The sequence below is a fragment of the Somniosus microcephalus genome, chromosome 1 (genome assembly GCF_052327205.1).
Source record: "Somniosus microcephalus isolate GS21.2 chromosome 1, FLI_Smic_1.0, whole genome shotgun sequence".
NCBI lineage: Eukaryota > Metazoa > Chordata > Chondrichthyes > Squaliformes > Somniosidae > Somniosus > Somniosus microcephalus.
This window is the reverse complement of record NC_140987.1, coordinates 285,936,813-285,951,740: the sequence shown is the minus strand read 5'-3', so window position 1 is coordinate 285,951,740 and position 14,928 is coordinate 285,936,813. Positions and strand designations below refer to the sequence as shown.

At 45.3% G+C, this 14,928-nt stretch overlaps 2 protein-coding genes across 6 annotated transcripts in view; one reads left to right on the top strand and one right to left on the bottom strand.

Moving 5' to 3' along the window:
• The window catches only part of dnah6 (dynein, axonemal, heavy chain 6), a 1,317,984-nt gene that overhangs the window by 80,090 nt on the left and 1,222,966 nt on the right, over window positions 1–14,928 (top strand). The window lies entirely within an intron of this gene.
• The window catches only part of LOC147124821 (tyrosine-protein kinase JAK2-like), a 414,008-nt gene that overhangs the window by 49,087 nt on the left and 349,993 nt on the right, over window positions 1–14,928 (bottom strand). For all 3 annotated transcript variants that reach the window (XR_015079093.1, XM_085993603.1, XM_085993613.1), the window contains 2 exons: window positions 10,390–10,547; window positions 2,550–2,661 (listed from right to left, as the gene is read on the bottom strand). Coding sequence is in view for 2 of the 3 variants with exons in the window: in XM_085993603.1 (XP_085849729.1) it covers window positions 2,550–2,661; window positions 10,390–10,547 (270 nt within the window). In the remaining variant the exon portion in view is untranslated. The remainder of the gene's footprint in view (window positions 1–2,549; window positions 2,662–10,389; window positions 10,548–14,928) is intronic.

The window sequence follows — 14,928 nt, the reverse complement described above, 5'->3', positions numbered from 1 at the left end:
TGGCTTTAATCTACATATAGATTGGGCTAACCAAATTAGTAACAATACGGTGGAGGAGGAATTCCTGGAGAGTATACGGGATGGTTTTTTGGACCAATATGTCGAGGAACCAACCAGAGATCAGGCCACCTTAGACTGGGTATTATGTAATGAGAAAGGATTAATTAACAATCTTGTTGTACGAGGCCTCTTGGGTCGGAGCGATCATAATATGATAGAATTCTTCATTAAGATGGAGAGTGAAGTAGTTGACTCAGAGACTAGGGTCCTGAATTTAAATAAAGGAAACTACGATGGTATGAGGCGCGAGTTGGGTAGGATTGATTGGGGAATGTCACTTAAAGGGTTGATGGTGGATAGACAATGGCAAACATTCAAAGACCGCATGAATGAACTACAGAATTTGTTCATCCCAGATTGGCATAAAAATAAAACAAAAAAGGTGACTCAACCGTGGCTAACAAGGGAAATTAGGGATAGCATAAGATCCAAGGAGAGGACATATAAATTGGCATGAAAAAGCAGTAAACCTGAGGATTGGGAGCAGTTTAGGATTCAACAAAGGAGGACAAAGGGATTAATTAAGAAGGGGAAAATAGAGTATGAGAGTAAGCTTGCAGGGAACATAAAAACTGACTGTAAAAGCTTTTATAGATATGTGAAGAGAAAAAGATTGGTGAAGTCAAGCGTAGGTCCCTTGCAGTCAGAATCAGGGGAATTTATAATGGGGAACAAAGAAATGGCATACCAATTAAATACATATTTTGGTTCTGTCTTCACAAAGGAGGACACAAATAACCTCCCAGAGATGTCAGGGAACATAGGTTCTGATGAAAGGGAGGAACTGAAAGAAATCAGTATTTGTAGGGAAATGGTGTTAGGGAAATTGACGGGATTGAAGGCCGATAAATCCCCAGGGCCTGATAATCTACATCCTAGGGTACTTAAGGAAGTGGCCCTAGAAATAGTAGATGCATTGCTGATCATCTTCCAACATTCGGTAGAATCTGGAACAGTGCCCAGAGGGTAGCTAATGTTACCCCACTATTCAAAAAAGGTGGTAGAGAGAAAACGGGCAATTACAGCCCGGTAAGCCTGACATCGGTAGTGGGGAAAATGCTAGAATCCATTATAAAAGATGTAATAGCAGAGCACTTGGAAAACAGTGACAGGATCGGACAAAGTCAACATGGATTTACAAAAGGTAAATCATGCTTGACTAATCTGGAATTTTTTGAGGATGTAATTGGTAAAATAGATAAGGGAGAACCAGTGGATGTGGTGTATTTAGACTTTCAAAAGGCTTTCGATAAGGTCCCGCATAAGAGATTAGCGTGTAAAGTTAAGGCACATGGGATTGGGGGCAAGGTATTGACTTGGATAGAGAACTGGTTGGCAGACAGAAAGCAAAGAGTTGGAATAAACGGGTCTTTTTCCGAGTGGCAGGCAGTGACTAGTGGGGTACCGCAGGGATCGGTCCTTGGACCCCAGCTATTCACAATATATATTAATGATCTAGACGAGGGAACTAGATGTACTATCTCCAGGTTTGCAGACGACAGAAAGCTGAGTGGGCGAGTGTGCAGTGAGGAGGATGCCGAGAAACTCCAGTATGATTTGGACAGGTTGGGTGATTGGGCAGAAGCATGGCAGATGCAATATAACGTGGATAAATGCGAGGTTATCCACTTTGGTGTCAAAAACAGGAAGGCAGATTATTATCTGAATGGCAATAAATTGGGAGATGGGGAAGTGCAACGAGACCTGGGTGTCCTTGTGCACCAGTCGCTGAAGATAAGCATGCAGGTGCAGCAGGCGGTTAAGAAGGCAAATGGTATGTTGGCCTTCATAGCGAGAGGGTTTGCTGCAGTTGTACAGGGCCTTGGTGAGACCACATCTTGAGTATTGTGTGCAGTTTTGGTCGCCTTATCTGAGGAAGGATATTCTTGCCATGGAGGGAATGCAGCGAAGATTCACCAGGCTGATACCTGGGATGGCAGGAATGACGTAAGAGGAGAGATTGGGTCAATTGGGCTTATACTCGCTGGAGTTTAGAAGAATGAGAGGGGATCTCATTGAAACTTATAAAATTCTGACAGGACTGGACAGACTAGATGCAGGAAGGCTGTTCCCGATGGTCGAGGAGTCCAGAACCAGGGGTCACAGTCTAAGGATAAGGGGTAAACCATTTAGGAGAGATGAGGAGGAATTTCTTCACCCAGAGAGTGGTGAACCTGTGGAATTCTCTACCACAGGAGGCAGTAGAGGCCAATTCATTAAATATATTCAAGAAGGAGTTAGATGTATTTCTTAAGGCTAAAGGGATCAAGGGGTATGGGGAGAAAGCAGGGACCGGGTACTGAATTTGGATGATCAGCCATGATCTCATTGAATGGCAGAGCAGGCTCGAGGGGCCGAATGTCCTACTCCTGTTCCTATCTTCTGTGTTTCTATGTTTTGGGACCTTTCAGATGGACAAGTCTTTTTTGGTTCTGTACTTTCCCTATATCCAAACAATGTGAACCACGGTCATAAATGTGCAGACTTACCTCTACAGCTACAGTGAGAAAGTACTTGTTGAACTCTTTAGGACTACATCGAAGAATGTAAAAACCTTTCTGATTCCCTGCCTTCTTGAGTTTATGCACAGCAAAGTCCATCCTGTCGCAGAGAGGAAAAAAATCAAATTATTTTTGAAGAACCTACTTTCTTTATTATTTTCCTCCCTTGAAGAATGATGTACCATGATGGGACATCATTACACTGCCCCACAAAGTGGGTTAGGGCCCGTAATTCCTCATCTCACCCAAGATGTCGGGGGAAGCAATGAGAAGTTGCCTGCTACTTGCCCACATTCATTCACTTTAATGGGTTCAGAAAGCTGGAATGGCCTTGGAATTGACCCAGTGCAGCCTAACCCTGGGAAAATGTGCTTCGAGTTGGGTACTGCTCTTGGTAGAGTATTCCTTTTTTCCCCAGCCACATCTCTTCATCCAATCCATGAATGACAGTCAGCTAGTTGCATCCGTGGAGAGAGAAACGTTCCAGGTCGATGACCCTTCATCAGAATTGGAAAAAGCTGGAGATGGGACAGGTTTTTAAGCAAGTGTAGGGACAGGGAAAGGGGGAGAGGGGAGGAAAGAACAAAAGAGAAGGTCTGTGATAGGGTGGAAGGCAGGAGAGATTAAGAGACAAAAGAGATGATGGTGCAAGGCAAAAGGAGATGGTAATGAGACAAGTAAAGCAACAAAAGATATGGAGATGGCAAAAACACCGAATGAATATTTTATATCAGTCTTTACAGTAGAAGACACTAAGAATATCCCAACACTGGACAAACAGGGGGCTAAAGGGGGGGAGGAGCTAAACACGATCAAAATCACTAAGGAAGTGGTACTCGGTAAAATAATGGGACTCAAGGCGGATAAATCACCTGGACCTGATGGCTTACATCCTAGGGTCTTGAGGGAAGTGGCGGTAGGGATTGTGGATGCATTGGTAATAATTTTCCAAAACTCCCTGGACTCAGCAAAGGTCCCGGCAGACTGGAAAACTGCTAATGTAACACCCTTATTTAAAAAGGGCAGTAGACAGAAGGCTGGAAACTATAGACCGGTTAGCCTAACATCTGTGGTAGGAAAAATTTTGGAGTCCATTATTAAGGAGACAGTAACAGGACATTTGGATAATCATAATTTAATAGGACAAAGTTAGCATGGTTTTATGAAGGGGGAAGTCATGTTTGACAAATTTGCTGGAGTTCTTTGAGGAAGTAACATATAGGGTGGATAAAGGGGAACCAGTGGACGTAGTGTATTTAGACTTCCAAAAGGCATTTGACAAGGTGCCACACAAAAGATTATTGCTTAAGATAAAAAATCACGGGATTGGGGGTAATATTCTGGCATGGATAGAGGATTGGCTATCTAACAGAAGGCAGAGAGTTGGGATAAATGGTTCATTCTCAGACTGGCAATCAGTAACTAGTGGTGTTCCGCAGGGGTCAGTGCTGGATCCCCAACTCTTCACAATCTATATTAACGATTTGGAGGAGGGGACCGAGTGTAACATATCAAAGTTTGCAGATGATACTAAGATGGGAGGGAAAGTAGTGAGTGAGGAGGACATAAAAAACCTGCAAGGGGACATAGACAGGCTAAGTAAGTGGGCAGAGATTTGGCAGATGGAATACAATACTGGAAAGTGTGAGGTTATGCACTTTGGCAGGAAAAATCGTAGAGCAAGTTATTATCTTAATGGCAAGAAACTGGAAAGTACTGAAGTACAAAGGGATCTGGGGGTCCTGGTGCATGAAACTCAAAAGGTTAGTATGCAGGTGCAGCAAGTGATTAAGAAGGTCAATGGAATGTTGGCTTTCATTGCTAGGGGGATAGAATATAAAAATAGGGAGGTATTGCTTCAGTTGTACAAATGTAAGAAGTCACACAACACCAGGTTATAGTCCAACAGCTTTATTTGAAATCACAAGCTTTCGGAGCGCTGCTCCTTCTTCAGGTGAAGTGGAGAAATGCACAAAGACACAGCTTATATAGTCAGAGAATCATGTAAGATGTTTACAGGTAACCTTTCCAACTGCCATTTATCACACCTCGGCAGAGAGATAATCACAGCAGTCAAAGGTGTGAATGGTGTCCAAACAGGTCAGTCAGGGAAACATTACATCAAAGAACAATGAGGTGGGGTCACAAGGGGTCAAATATTGCAGATGCTGGGGTCTGTATGAAAAACAAAAAAACAGACAAAAAGCATTTTTTTTGGCTGGAAATCACAGCAGGTCCGGCCGCATCTGTGTAGAGAGAACAAGCCAATGTCGACTCGAGTCTGGATGACCCTGCGTCAGGTGGGGTTACATGTAGCGTGACATGAACCCAAGATCTCGGTTGAGGCCGTCCTCATGGGTGCGGAACTTGGCTATCAGTTTCTGCTCGACGATTTTGCGTTGTCGTGTGTCTCGAAGGCCGCCTTGGAGAATGCATACCCGAAGATCGGAGGCTGAATGTCCTTGACTGCTGAAGTGTTCCCCGACTGGGAGGGAACACTCCTGCCTGGTGATTGTTGCGCGGTGTCCGTTCATCCGTTGTCGCAGTGTCTGCATGGTCTCGCCGATGTACCATGCTCCGGGGCATCCTTTCCTGCAACGTATGAGGTAGACAACGTTGGCCGAGTCACATGAGTATGTACCATGTACCTGGTGGGTGGTGTCCTCACGTGTGATGATGGTATCTGTGTTGATGATCTGGCATGTCTTGCAGAGGTTGCTGTGGCAGGGTTGTGTGGTGTCGTGGTCGCTGTTCTCCTGAAAGCTGGGTAATTTGCTGCGAACGATGGTCTGTTTGAGGTTAGGCGGCTGTTTGAAAGCGAGTAGTGGAGGCGTGGGGATGGCCTTAGCGAGGTGTTCGTCGTCATCGATGACATGTTGAAGGCTGCGAAGAACATGGCGTAGTTTCTCCGCTCCGGGGAAGTACTGGACGACGAAGGGTACTCTGTTGGTTGTGTCCCATGTTTGTCTTCTGAGGAGGTCTATGCGATTTTTCGCTGTGGCCCGTCGGAACTGTCGATTGACGAGTCGAGCATCATATCCCGTTCTTACAAGGGCGTCTTTCAGTGTCTGTAGGTGTCCATCGCGCTCCTCCTCGTCTGAGCAGATCCTGTGTATTCGCAGGGCTTGTCCATAGGGGATGGCTTCTTTAACGTGGTTAGGGTGGAAGCTGGAGAAGTGAAGCATCGTGAGGTTGTCCGTGGGCTTGCGGTAGAGTGAAGTGCTACGGTGTCCGTCTTTGATGGAGATTCATGTGTCCAGGAATGAGACCGATTCTGAGGAGTAGTCCATGGTGAGTTTGATGGTGGGATGGAACTTGTTGATGTTATCGTGTAGTCTTTTCAGTGATTCTTCGCCGTGGGTCCATAGGAAGAAAATGTCGTTGATGTATCTGGTGTATAGCGTTGGTTGGAGATCCTGTGCAGCGAAGAAGCCTTGCTCGAACTTGTGCATGAAGATGTTTGCGTATTGGGGTGCGAATTTGGTCCCCATGGCTGTTCCGTGTGTTTGGGTAAAGAACTGGTTGTCGAAGGTGAAGACACTGTGGTCAAGGATGAAGCGGATGAGTTGTAGGATGGCGTCTGGAGATTGGCTGTTGTTGGTGTTGAGTACTGAGGCTGTCGCAGCGATGCAGTCATCGTGGGGGATACTGGTGTAGAGTGCCGAGACGTCCATCGTGGCGAGGAGTGTTCCTGGTTCAACTGCTCCGTGGGTGCTGAGTTTCTGTAAGAAGTCTGTAGTGTCGCGACAGAAGCTGGGGGTTCCCTGTACGATGGGTTTCAGGATGCCCTCGACATATCCAGAGAGGTTCTCACACAGGGTTCTGTTGCCTGATGCGATAGGACGTCCAGGTGTGTTGGCGAAAAATCGCATAGACCTCCTCAGAAGACAAACACGGGACACAACCAACAGAGTACCCTTCGTCGTCCAGTACTTCCCCGGAGCGGAGAAACTACGCCATGTTCTTCGCAGCCTTCAACATGTCATCGATGACGACGAACACCTCGCTAAGGCCATCCCCACGCCTCCACTACTCGCTTTCAAACAGCCGCCTAACCTCAAACAGACCATCGTTCGCAGCAAATTACCCAGCTTTCAGGAGAACAGCGACCACGACACCACACAACCCTGCCACAGCAACCTCTGCAAGACATGCCAGATCATCAACACAGATACCATCATCACACGTGAGGACACCACCCACCAGGTACATGGTACATACTCATGTGACTCGGCCAACGTTGTCTACCTCATACGTTGCAGGAAAGGATGCCCCGGAGCATGGTACATCGGCGAGACCATGCAGACACTGCGACAACGGATGAACGGACACCGCGCAACAATCACCAGGCAGGAGTGTTCCCTCCCAGTCGGGGAACACTTCAGCAGTCAAGGACATTCAGCCTCCGATCTTCGGGTATGCATTCTCCAAGGCGGCCTTCGAGACACACGACAACGCAAAATCGTCGAGCAGAAACTGATAGCCAAGTTCCGCACCCATGAGGACGGCCTCAACCGAGATCTTGGGTTCATGTCACGCTACATGTAACCCCACCTGACGCAGGGTCATCCAGACTCGAGTCGACATTGGCTTGTTCTCTCTACACAGATGCGGCCGGACCTGCTGTGATTTCCAGCCAAAAAAAATGCTTTTTGTCTGTTTTTTTGTTTTTCATACAGACCCCAGCATCTGCAATATTTGACCCCTTGTGACCCCACCTCATTGTTCTTTGATGTAATGTTTCCCTGACTGACCTGTTTGGACACCATTCACACCTTTGACTGCTGTGATTATCTCTCTGCCGAGGTGTGATAAATGGCAGTTGGAAAGGTTACCTGTAAACATCTTACATGATTCTCTGACTATATAAGCTGTGTCTTTATGCATTTCTCCACTTCACCTGAAGAAGGAGCAGCGCTCCGAAAGCTTGTGATTTCAAATAAAGCTGTTGGACTATAACCTGGTGTTGTGTGACTTCTTACATTTGTCCACCCCAGTCCAACTCCGGCATCTCCACACCATGCTTCAGTTGTACAAGGTATTGGTGAGACCGCACCTGGAATACTGCGTACAGTTTTGGTGTCCATACTTAAGAAAGGACATACTTGCTCCCGAGTCAGTACAAAGAAGGTTCACTCGGTTAATCCCGGGGATGAGGGGATGGACATATGAAGAGAGGTTGGGTAGATTGGGACTCTACTCATTGGAGTTCAGAAGAATGAGAGGCGATCTTATTGAAACATATAAGATTGTGAAGGGGTTGGATCGGGTGGATGCGGGGAGGATGTTCCCGATGATGGGTGAAACTAGAACTAGGGGGCATAGTCTTAGAATAAGGGGCTGCTCTTTCAAAACTGAGATGAGGAGGAACTACCTCACTCAGAGGGTGGTAGGTCCATGGAATATGCTGCCCCAAAAAGCTGTAGAAGCTACATCATTACATAAATTTAAAACAGAAATAGACAGTTTCCTAGAAGTAAAGGGAATTAAGGGTTACGGGGAGCGGGCAGGAATTTGGACATGAGTCTAGGTTCGGATCGGTCATGGCCCTGTGGGTAGCAGAGCAGGCCCAGGGGCCGTGTAGCCTGATCCTGCTCCTATTTCGTGTGTCTAATTCTGTTAGATTCAGGAGATGGTTCTGGGATAGTGGATTGGCGGATAGGATCAGATCAGCCATGATCTTATTGAATGGCGGAGCAGGCTCGAGGGGCCGATTGGCCTACTCCTGCTCCTATTTCTTATGTTCTTATGTCCTTAAAAGATGACTCTAGGAAATGTAAATGGCGATGACAGAATGAAAGACAGCTGCCATGTGAGAGAGTGAAAAAAAATAGAAAAAAAGATAGGGGCAGAGGTCATGGTCTGAAATTGTTGAACTCTAACTTGCTTAAAAACCTGTTCCATCGCCAGCTTTTTCCAGCTCTGACAAAGGGTCATCGACCTGAAACGTTAACTCTGTTTCTCTCTCCACAGATGCTGCCTGACCTGCTGAGTATTGCCAGCTTTTTCTGTTTTTATTTCAGACTTCGAGGATCTGCAGTATTTTGCTTTTGTGTTGTTGTAGCCAGCTAGTTGCATTGGGTTTGGAAACACATAAGTATTCAGCGGAGATAGCAGCATCAGCGACAGAAACACACAGATTTGCTCTGTTGCCCGGCTCTGAAGATATTGAAGCCAGTAACAAAACTGATACTGGATTTGACTAATTCAATGCATCTCTCAAATACTGTAAAGGGGCGAGATATAAAACCACACTTAATCTTAACAAACGTGTTGCAGATAGATTGAAACGGCACAATATAAAAAATGGACAAATATATAACTAATTATCATTAAATTTTTGTATCGCATCCAAAGCTATCAAAATATTGCCCTTTGACATTGTTATTTTGAAATACAAAAGGGAAAAATGTCCCTGTTGACAGGGATATGAAGTGGTGATTTCTGTCCGTGCAGTCTCCTGATATTTAACCACTCACTTCAGAGTTTGAAACTCCTATTATTCTTGCAATAGCAGCTGGAGTCACCTCTCGCCTTCACTTCTCGGCTACAACACATTAGAATCTTGTCACCAGCGATAGCACCACAGAATTTGAATTGGGCTTATACATGCTTATAATAAGCAAGAGACTCAAGTCACTGAAAATCCCCAACATACACAGGAGAAGTTACAAGATGCTGAGGATGCACTAGGGGGCAGCACCAATTCATGAATCAAATGGAGAACAAAACCATGTTCAACTTTTTAGTGCAACAGTAAATAGAACTCTAGAAAAATAATAATGTCTTCAAAGTTGTCATTGGTATTTGCCAAACAAACTGTGAATTAAAGTAACAGCCAATTTTCAGTACTAAAAATCTTTTCATTTCATTTTTTAAAATCTACTGTGAATCATCTTTTTCTGAAATTGCAAGTAAGGTGCTGGTCAACATTCTCTAGTATTTTTACTTATTTCTTTGACTTAGTTTCCTCCACTCCCACCCTCACCCCACTTCATTCCCCATCCTCATCCTCTAGCTCTGGTCGCGCCACACATACTATTCAAAAGTTTAAAATTCTCATCCTCGTGTTCAAATTCCTCCATGGCCTTGCCCCCTCCCCATCTCTATAACCTCCTCCAACCCTCCGGGATCTCTGCGTTCCTCTAATTCTGGCCCCTTGCGCATCCCTGATTTTAATCGCTCCACCACTGGCGGCCGTGCCTTCAGCTGCCGAGATTCTAAGCTCTGGAATTCCCTCCCTAAACCTCTCCACCTCACTCTCCTCCTTTAAGACGCTCCTTAAAACCCACCTCTTTGAACACCTGTCCTAATGTCCCTTTACGTGGCTCTTTATCACATTCCTGTAAAGCACAGTGGGACATTTTGCTATGTTCAGGGCGCTATATAAATGCAAGCTGTTAATTGAGAGGTAGGGCCAACCAGTCTATTTTCAGCTCCACGGCTTAACTTCTAGCTGTGTGAGTGCAAGCTCAGATGGAGTTGAAGGGGGAGGAGAAAGAGGCAAAGTATGAGTCCGTCCCTCTCTGTGGGGTGAGCAGGTTTGATGGCATAGCTGAGATTGGGAACTCGCTGGTGGGTTACTGTGGGTGTGAGCACATCCACACATCCTACTACTTGGCTGAGGTACTAACCAGAATTGGCCCAGGATGCTACTTCCCTCCGCTTCCCAATTTAACATGAGTTTAAGGTTGTCTGACAACATAGTGCAGAGTTCCTGTTTAATACTTTCCCTTATACAGTTCAAACAGTGAACAAAATGGTTTAAGAACAGGTTGCATTTTCCAGTTTTTATACAGTAATTACTGAGAAGCAGTTCAGCACTTACGAGATGGGCCCGTGACAATTGCTCTGAATGTTTTCCAACAACCTCGGAGGTGCAACCTCTTTACAGAGGTAGTGATGAGCATCTGCAGTTAGCCTGTAGTATCCATCAATTAGTGACACAAACGAGAAGCCTTCTTTCAGGGATGGAAACTCAACTTCCTATTTTATAAAAACAAATGCAAACTGGATAAGCAATTGAACATATGCAAAGATACAACTTAAAGAAGAAAAACTATTTCTCATTAGCTCTTATATCACCGATGAAGCATTAATGCTGTTGCTTTTCTGGGGTGCACAACTCGGAGCAAAAATGGTCCCAAGCTAAATAAAAATTAAAAGAATCACTTCTGCAGATGGCCCCACTCGAGATCAGCAGCTCACATTGTAGGGAATTTTAAATCATGACAACTTTGGTCTTAAAAAGACTTGTGCTCTTCACACCACACACACCCAGCCCTCCTCAAAAATCACTATATTCTAAAAGGGCTCTGAATTGTGGTTGAGGCCCGAACCATACATTGTGATTGTTACAAAAATGGTTTGCCCTTTCTCTTAAGTAAAGATGTATATAACAAATTGCAGAACATTAAAAAAGAAGTGGTTAAACTACAGCCAAAGGAAGTGCTCCTGTATAATACTCCCCTTGCAAAAGGAGGGCAATCAACGTGCTTGCATGTGAATGTTCATGACGTTCGATGCTGTTCCAATCTAGCTGGGGTTGTGTTTGTTCCACCTCAAGCTGTTCCATCTTAGATCAGGGAATTCATGCCACTTCACAGCAGGGTTAATTGGTATACTAACCAGCAATGCCAATACAACCTCTACTGGGGTTCTCATTCCTCTCTGCCACCTTTCATCATAACCTACTGAAAGACACGTCCTCTACACCATCAATGTCCTCTGTACCACCAACTAGTTGTATTCTCTTAATATATATATTGCAATCAACAAGATTAAACAACCTTCCAGATAAACTGTCTAGTTCATCCAGAGCCCTGATTAACTGTCCTATTATCCCCATTCATGATTTTCTGCAAACTGAACTAGTGGGAGCCCATGTTTTGGGTCAAGTACATCTTAGACCACAAGCAATAGGAGCAGGAGTAGGCCATACTGCCCCTCGAGCCTGCTTCGCCATTCTTCTTCAACTCCACTTTCCCGCCCAATCCTCATATCCCTTGATTCCTTTAGCGCCAATGAATCCATCGATCTCAGTTCTGAATATACGCAAAGGCTGAATATCCATTAGTCTGTCTGTACTTCAGCAATGTATTCAACCTGCCTAGCGCTAAACGTAATTCACCTTACGCTGTACGTAACCCATCTATTGGTGCATGTTTAAAGCAATACAGATTGGAACCCGAACTCTGGTTACTCTCACATTTGAAACATGGATATTTGACCTTTAGCAATACAAACACAATCGGAACTGGCTAAGTTGACCGAAGTGACTCGTCTCTAATGCCTTATTTTGCGAGGTGCCTGGGAGTGTTGACAGACATGATTCCACTGTACCTGAAATATTTGATAGCTTCCTTTCTCTCTCTCCCCTTTACCTGCACTTGACTTCAGTTTCAGGCTGGACCAGTTTGAGATACAGGGAAGTCAGAACTGCCAGCATTTGTTGAGGAGTTAAATTTGGGGGCTCCTGATTATCCGTCTGAAGAGGTCCCTAATCAAGATTTCACTTGAGAGGGGAATGCAAATTAAAATTTCACTACCCAGGAACTGGCCAGTAGATACCCCTACCTTTGATCCCGGGCTAGTCAAAGCACAGTAGAATGTGGAACAAGTTAAGAGTCTGAGCTGTTTTTATCTATGAATAGGATCACAATTAAATTTTCAAAGGTTAAAACATTATTATCACTGTGAATAAAGCTGAACGTGAACACCGAGTTTTGTAATGTATTGCAGTATATTGGCTGACGTAGGTTGAGGATTTTGACGCTGACCCTTACAGGACATCTGGTTCAGCATTAGAGAAAAGTGTTTGAAAAGATGCTGTATTTAACGAGTAGAACTTTTATAACGGGTCTAACATTTATTTGTCATCAAAAACTGTTATTTCAAAAACAACTAGAGGAAATGATTCCAATAATCTATTTGGTCAAAATGGAGAACTAGTCACTGGTGTAAGGAAGAGCCGCAACAGGTCATTAGAGTTTAAAATGCACTATTAAAGCAGAGAAAGGAGGTCCTGAAGGATTGGAGATGGAGGAACATACAACACTTCCTGTAGGTTGGTGAATTTCAGTTTTTATTATCTCCTTAAAAGGTGGAAAATAATTCTCTCCCTCCATGCCGCCCCTAAGGTCAGATGGAACTGAAACAAGCAAAATAAATCCAGAGACATTCCACAGGTTGACCTTCACTGAATAACAAGGGCCCCAAAATTACTTCAGATGATGAAAAAAAATCAGCATAAGGTTAGTGCAGGCCCTGAGGATATCATGAAGTAACCATCATGCATCAAGCAGCACAGTGCCCCATAGTTCACAATAGCTCTTAACACCACAATCAGTAATACTTCCAGAGATGTAACCAGTGCGAGACTGCAAACCAGTGAAGCAGGTAATCCTTCCCAGATAGATCTGTACTGAAATTTGTGAACAGTCTTGCTTTCCCTTGCAAATGCAAGATGGCGCACAAGATTAACACATGCAGATTCCCAGATGGAGGGCAAAAATATGCAACTGCAGCCAACACCTAAAACTCGGTCTCCTTATTTAAGGAAGGATAAACTTGCATTGGAGGCAGTTCAGAGATGATTCACTAGGTTAATTCCAGAGATGAGGGGTTTGACTTATGAGGAAAGGTTGAGCAGGTTGGGCCTACACTCATTGGTATTTAGAAGAATGAGAGGTGATCTTATTGAAACATATAAGCTACCGAGGGGGCTCGACAAGGTAGATGCAGAGAGGATGTTTCCCCTCGTGGGGAAATCTAGAACTCGGGGGCATAGTTTCAGAATAAAGGGTCCCCATTTAGAACTGAGATGAGGAGGAATTTCTTCTCTGAGGGTCATAAATCTGTGGATTGCGATGGGGTGCCTTAAGGGCCACATGTGTGCAGTCAACGATGCCCTGCACCCTTGGAAAGCCTGCCAGATGAGCTAATCCAACTGCACGCGCTGTGGCACTTGCTCAATCCTTGGTGAAATGGATGTGATTGTGCGTGAGGGCAATGAGGGCATCGGTTACCTGCGTGATGCAAGTGTGTGTGGCCGCCTGGGAGATGCCACTGATGTTTGCTGTTGATCCCTGGAATGAGCCTGAGGCAAAAAAGTTGAGTGCGGTGGTGACTTTGATGGCCACTGGTAAGGGTTGTCCACCTGGTCCTCTGGCTGGCAGGTCTTGTTGCAGCATTGCACAGATGTCATCCACTACCTCTCACGAAAGTCGGAGCCGCCTTTGGCACTGCTGCTCAGACATGTTGAGATAGCTGACCCTGTTTTGGGGGTATCTCCTGCGCCGACGGGCTTCCAAGCGCTGGCCCCTTCTGGCCTGTGCAGCTTCAGGTGGGTGAGCATCAGCTTGGCGCTCCTGTTGTTGCTGCTGCTGTTGGGCCTCATCTAATATCCAGAAGGGAAGGAAATAAATGGCTCCCATGCTTCTGGTAGATGCCTCAGTTGAGGAAGCGCTCAGTGAAGGTGGCGAGAGGGGTTTCCCAGGAGGTCACACTGGCGATGGGTGTCAGTCTCCAAACTTCCACAGCTGTGGTTATGCCTTCTAAAAGTTTCCCCAGACCTGAGACTACAAAGTCCTGCCACCTGCAAATGATGGCTGATCAAATCTCCTCTTTAATGGTTTACCTGCAGCTGATAGTCAGCAATCCAATTGTGCTCCCGTCAGGTTTCACCGTCGTGTTTCCCACCAGGCGTGTTTCATGTGGGAAAAGGGTTAAAATCGCAAAGGCCATTCAAAATGGCATTATAGTGGCAATTTAGTGCTTGTTAAGGGCCTTAACGGCCTATCCTGCCTGTTGGAGTCGGGACCATTAGACACAACATTTTGAAAATTACGTGGAGGCTGGATGGAGTCGGGGTCGGGCCCACCCGCCAGTTTTTGCAATTTTAACTACCCGCACGCCTCCAATCCCGCCTCCACGGCCCAATGAAAATCCTGCCCAATATCTCTAATGGAAAGAAGAGCGAGCGCTTCATGTGGAAGTAGCTTTAATATGTGTGGTAAACCACTTTTATCGTTACACTATAGTTATCACTGTTGTATTGTTATCACCGTTATCACTGTTGTATCACGATACGAGGTCGCCTCTTGTCGCGCTGTTATACCTGGGCTGACCACCTCCGACTCCGCCCATGGCTCCACCTACCTGCCCAGGTATAAAGGTAGTCGACTGGCTGGTATTCCTCCTTGTTGGACCCGATCACCCACGAGGGTGGGCTCTGTTATTTAGTCAATAAAAACCTTTAGTTACGTTCCTAACTCGTCGCTTTTTATTGGACGAATTGATAGGTATATCAATTTTATTGACTAAATTTTAAAGATGTCTACTACTGGCCAGCCAGAAGCCCTCCCAG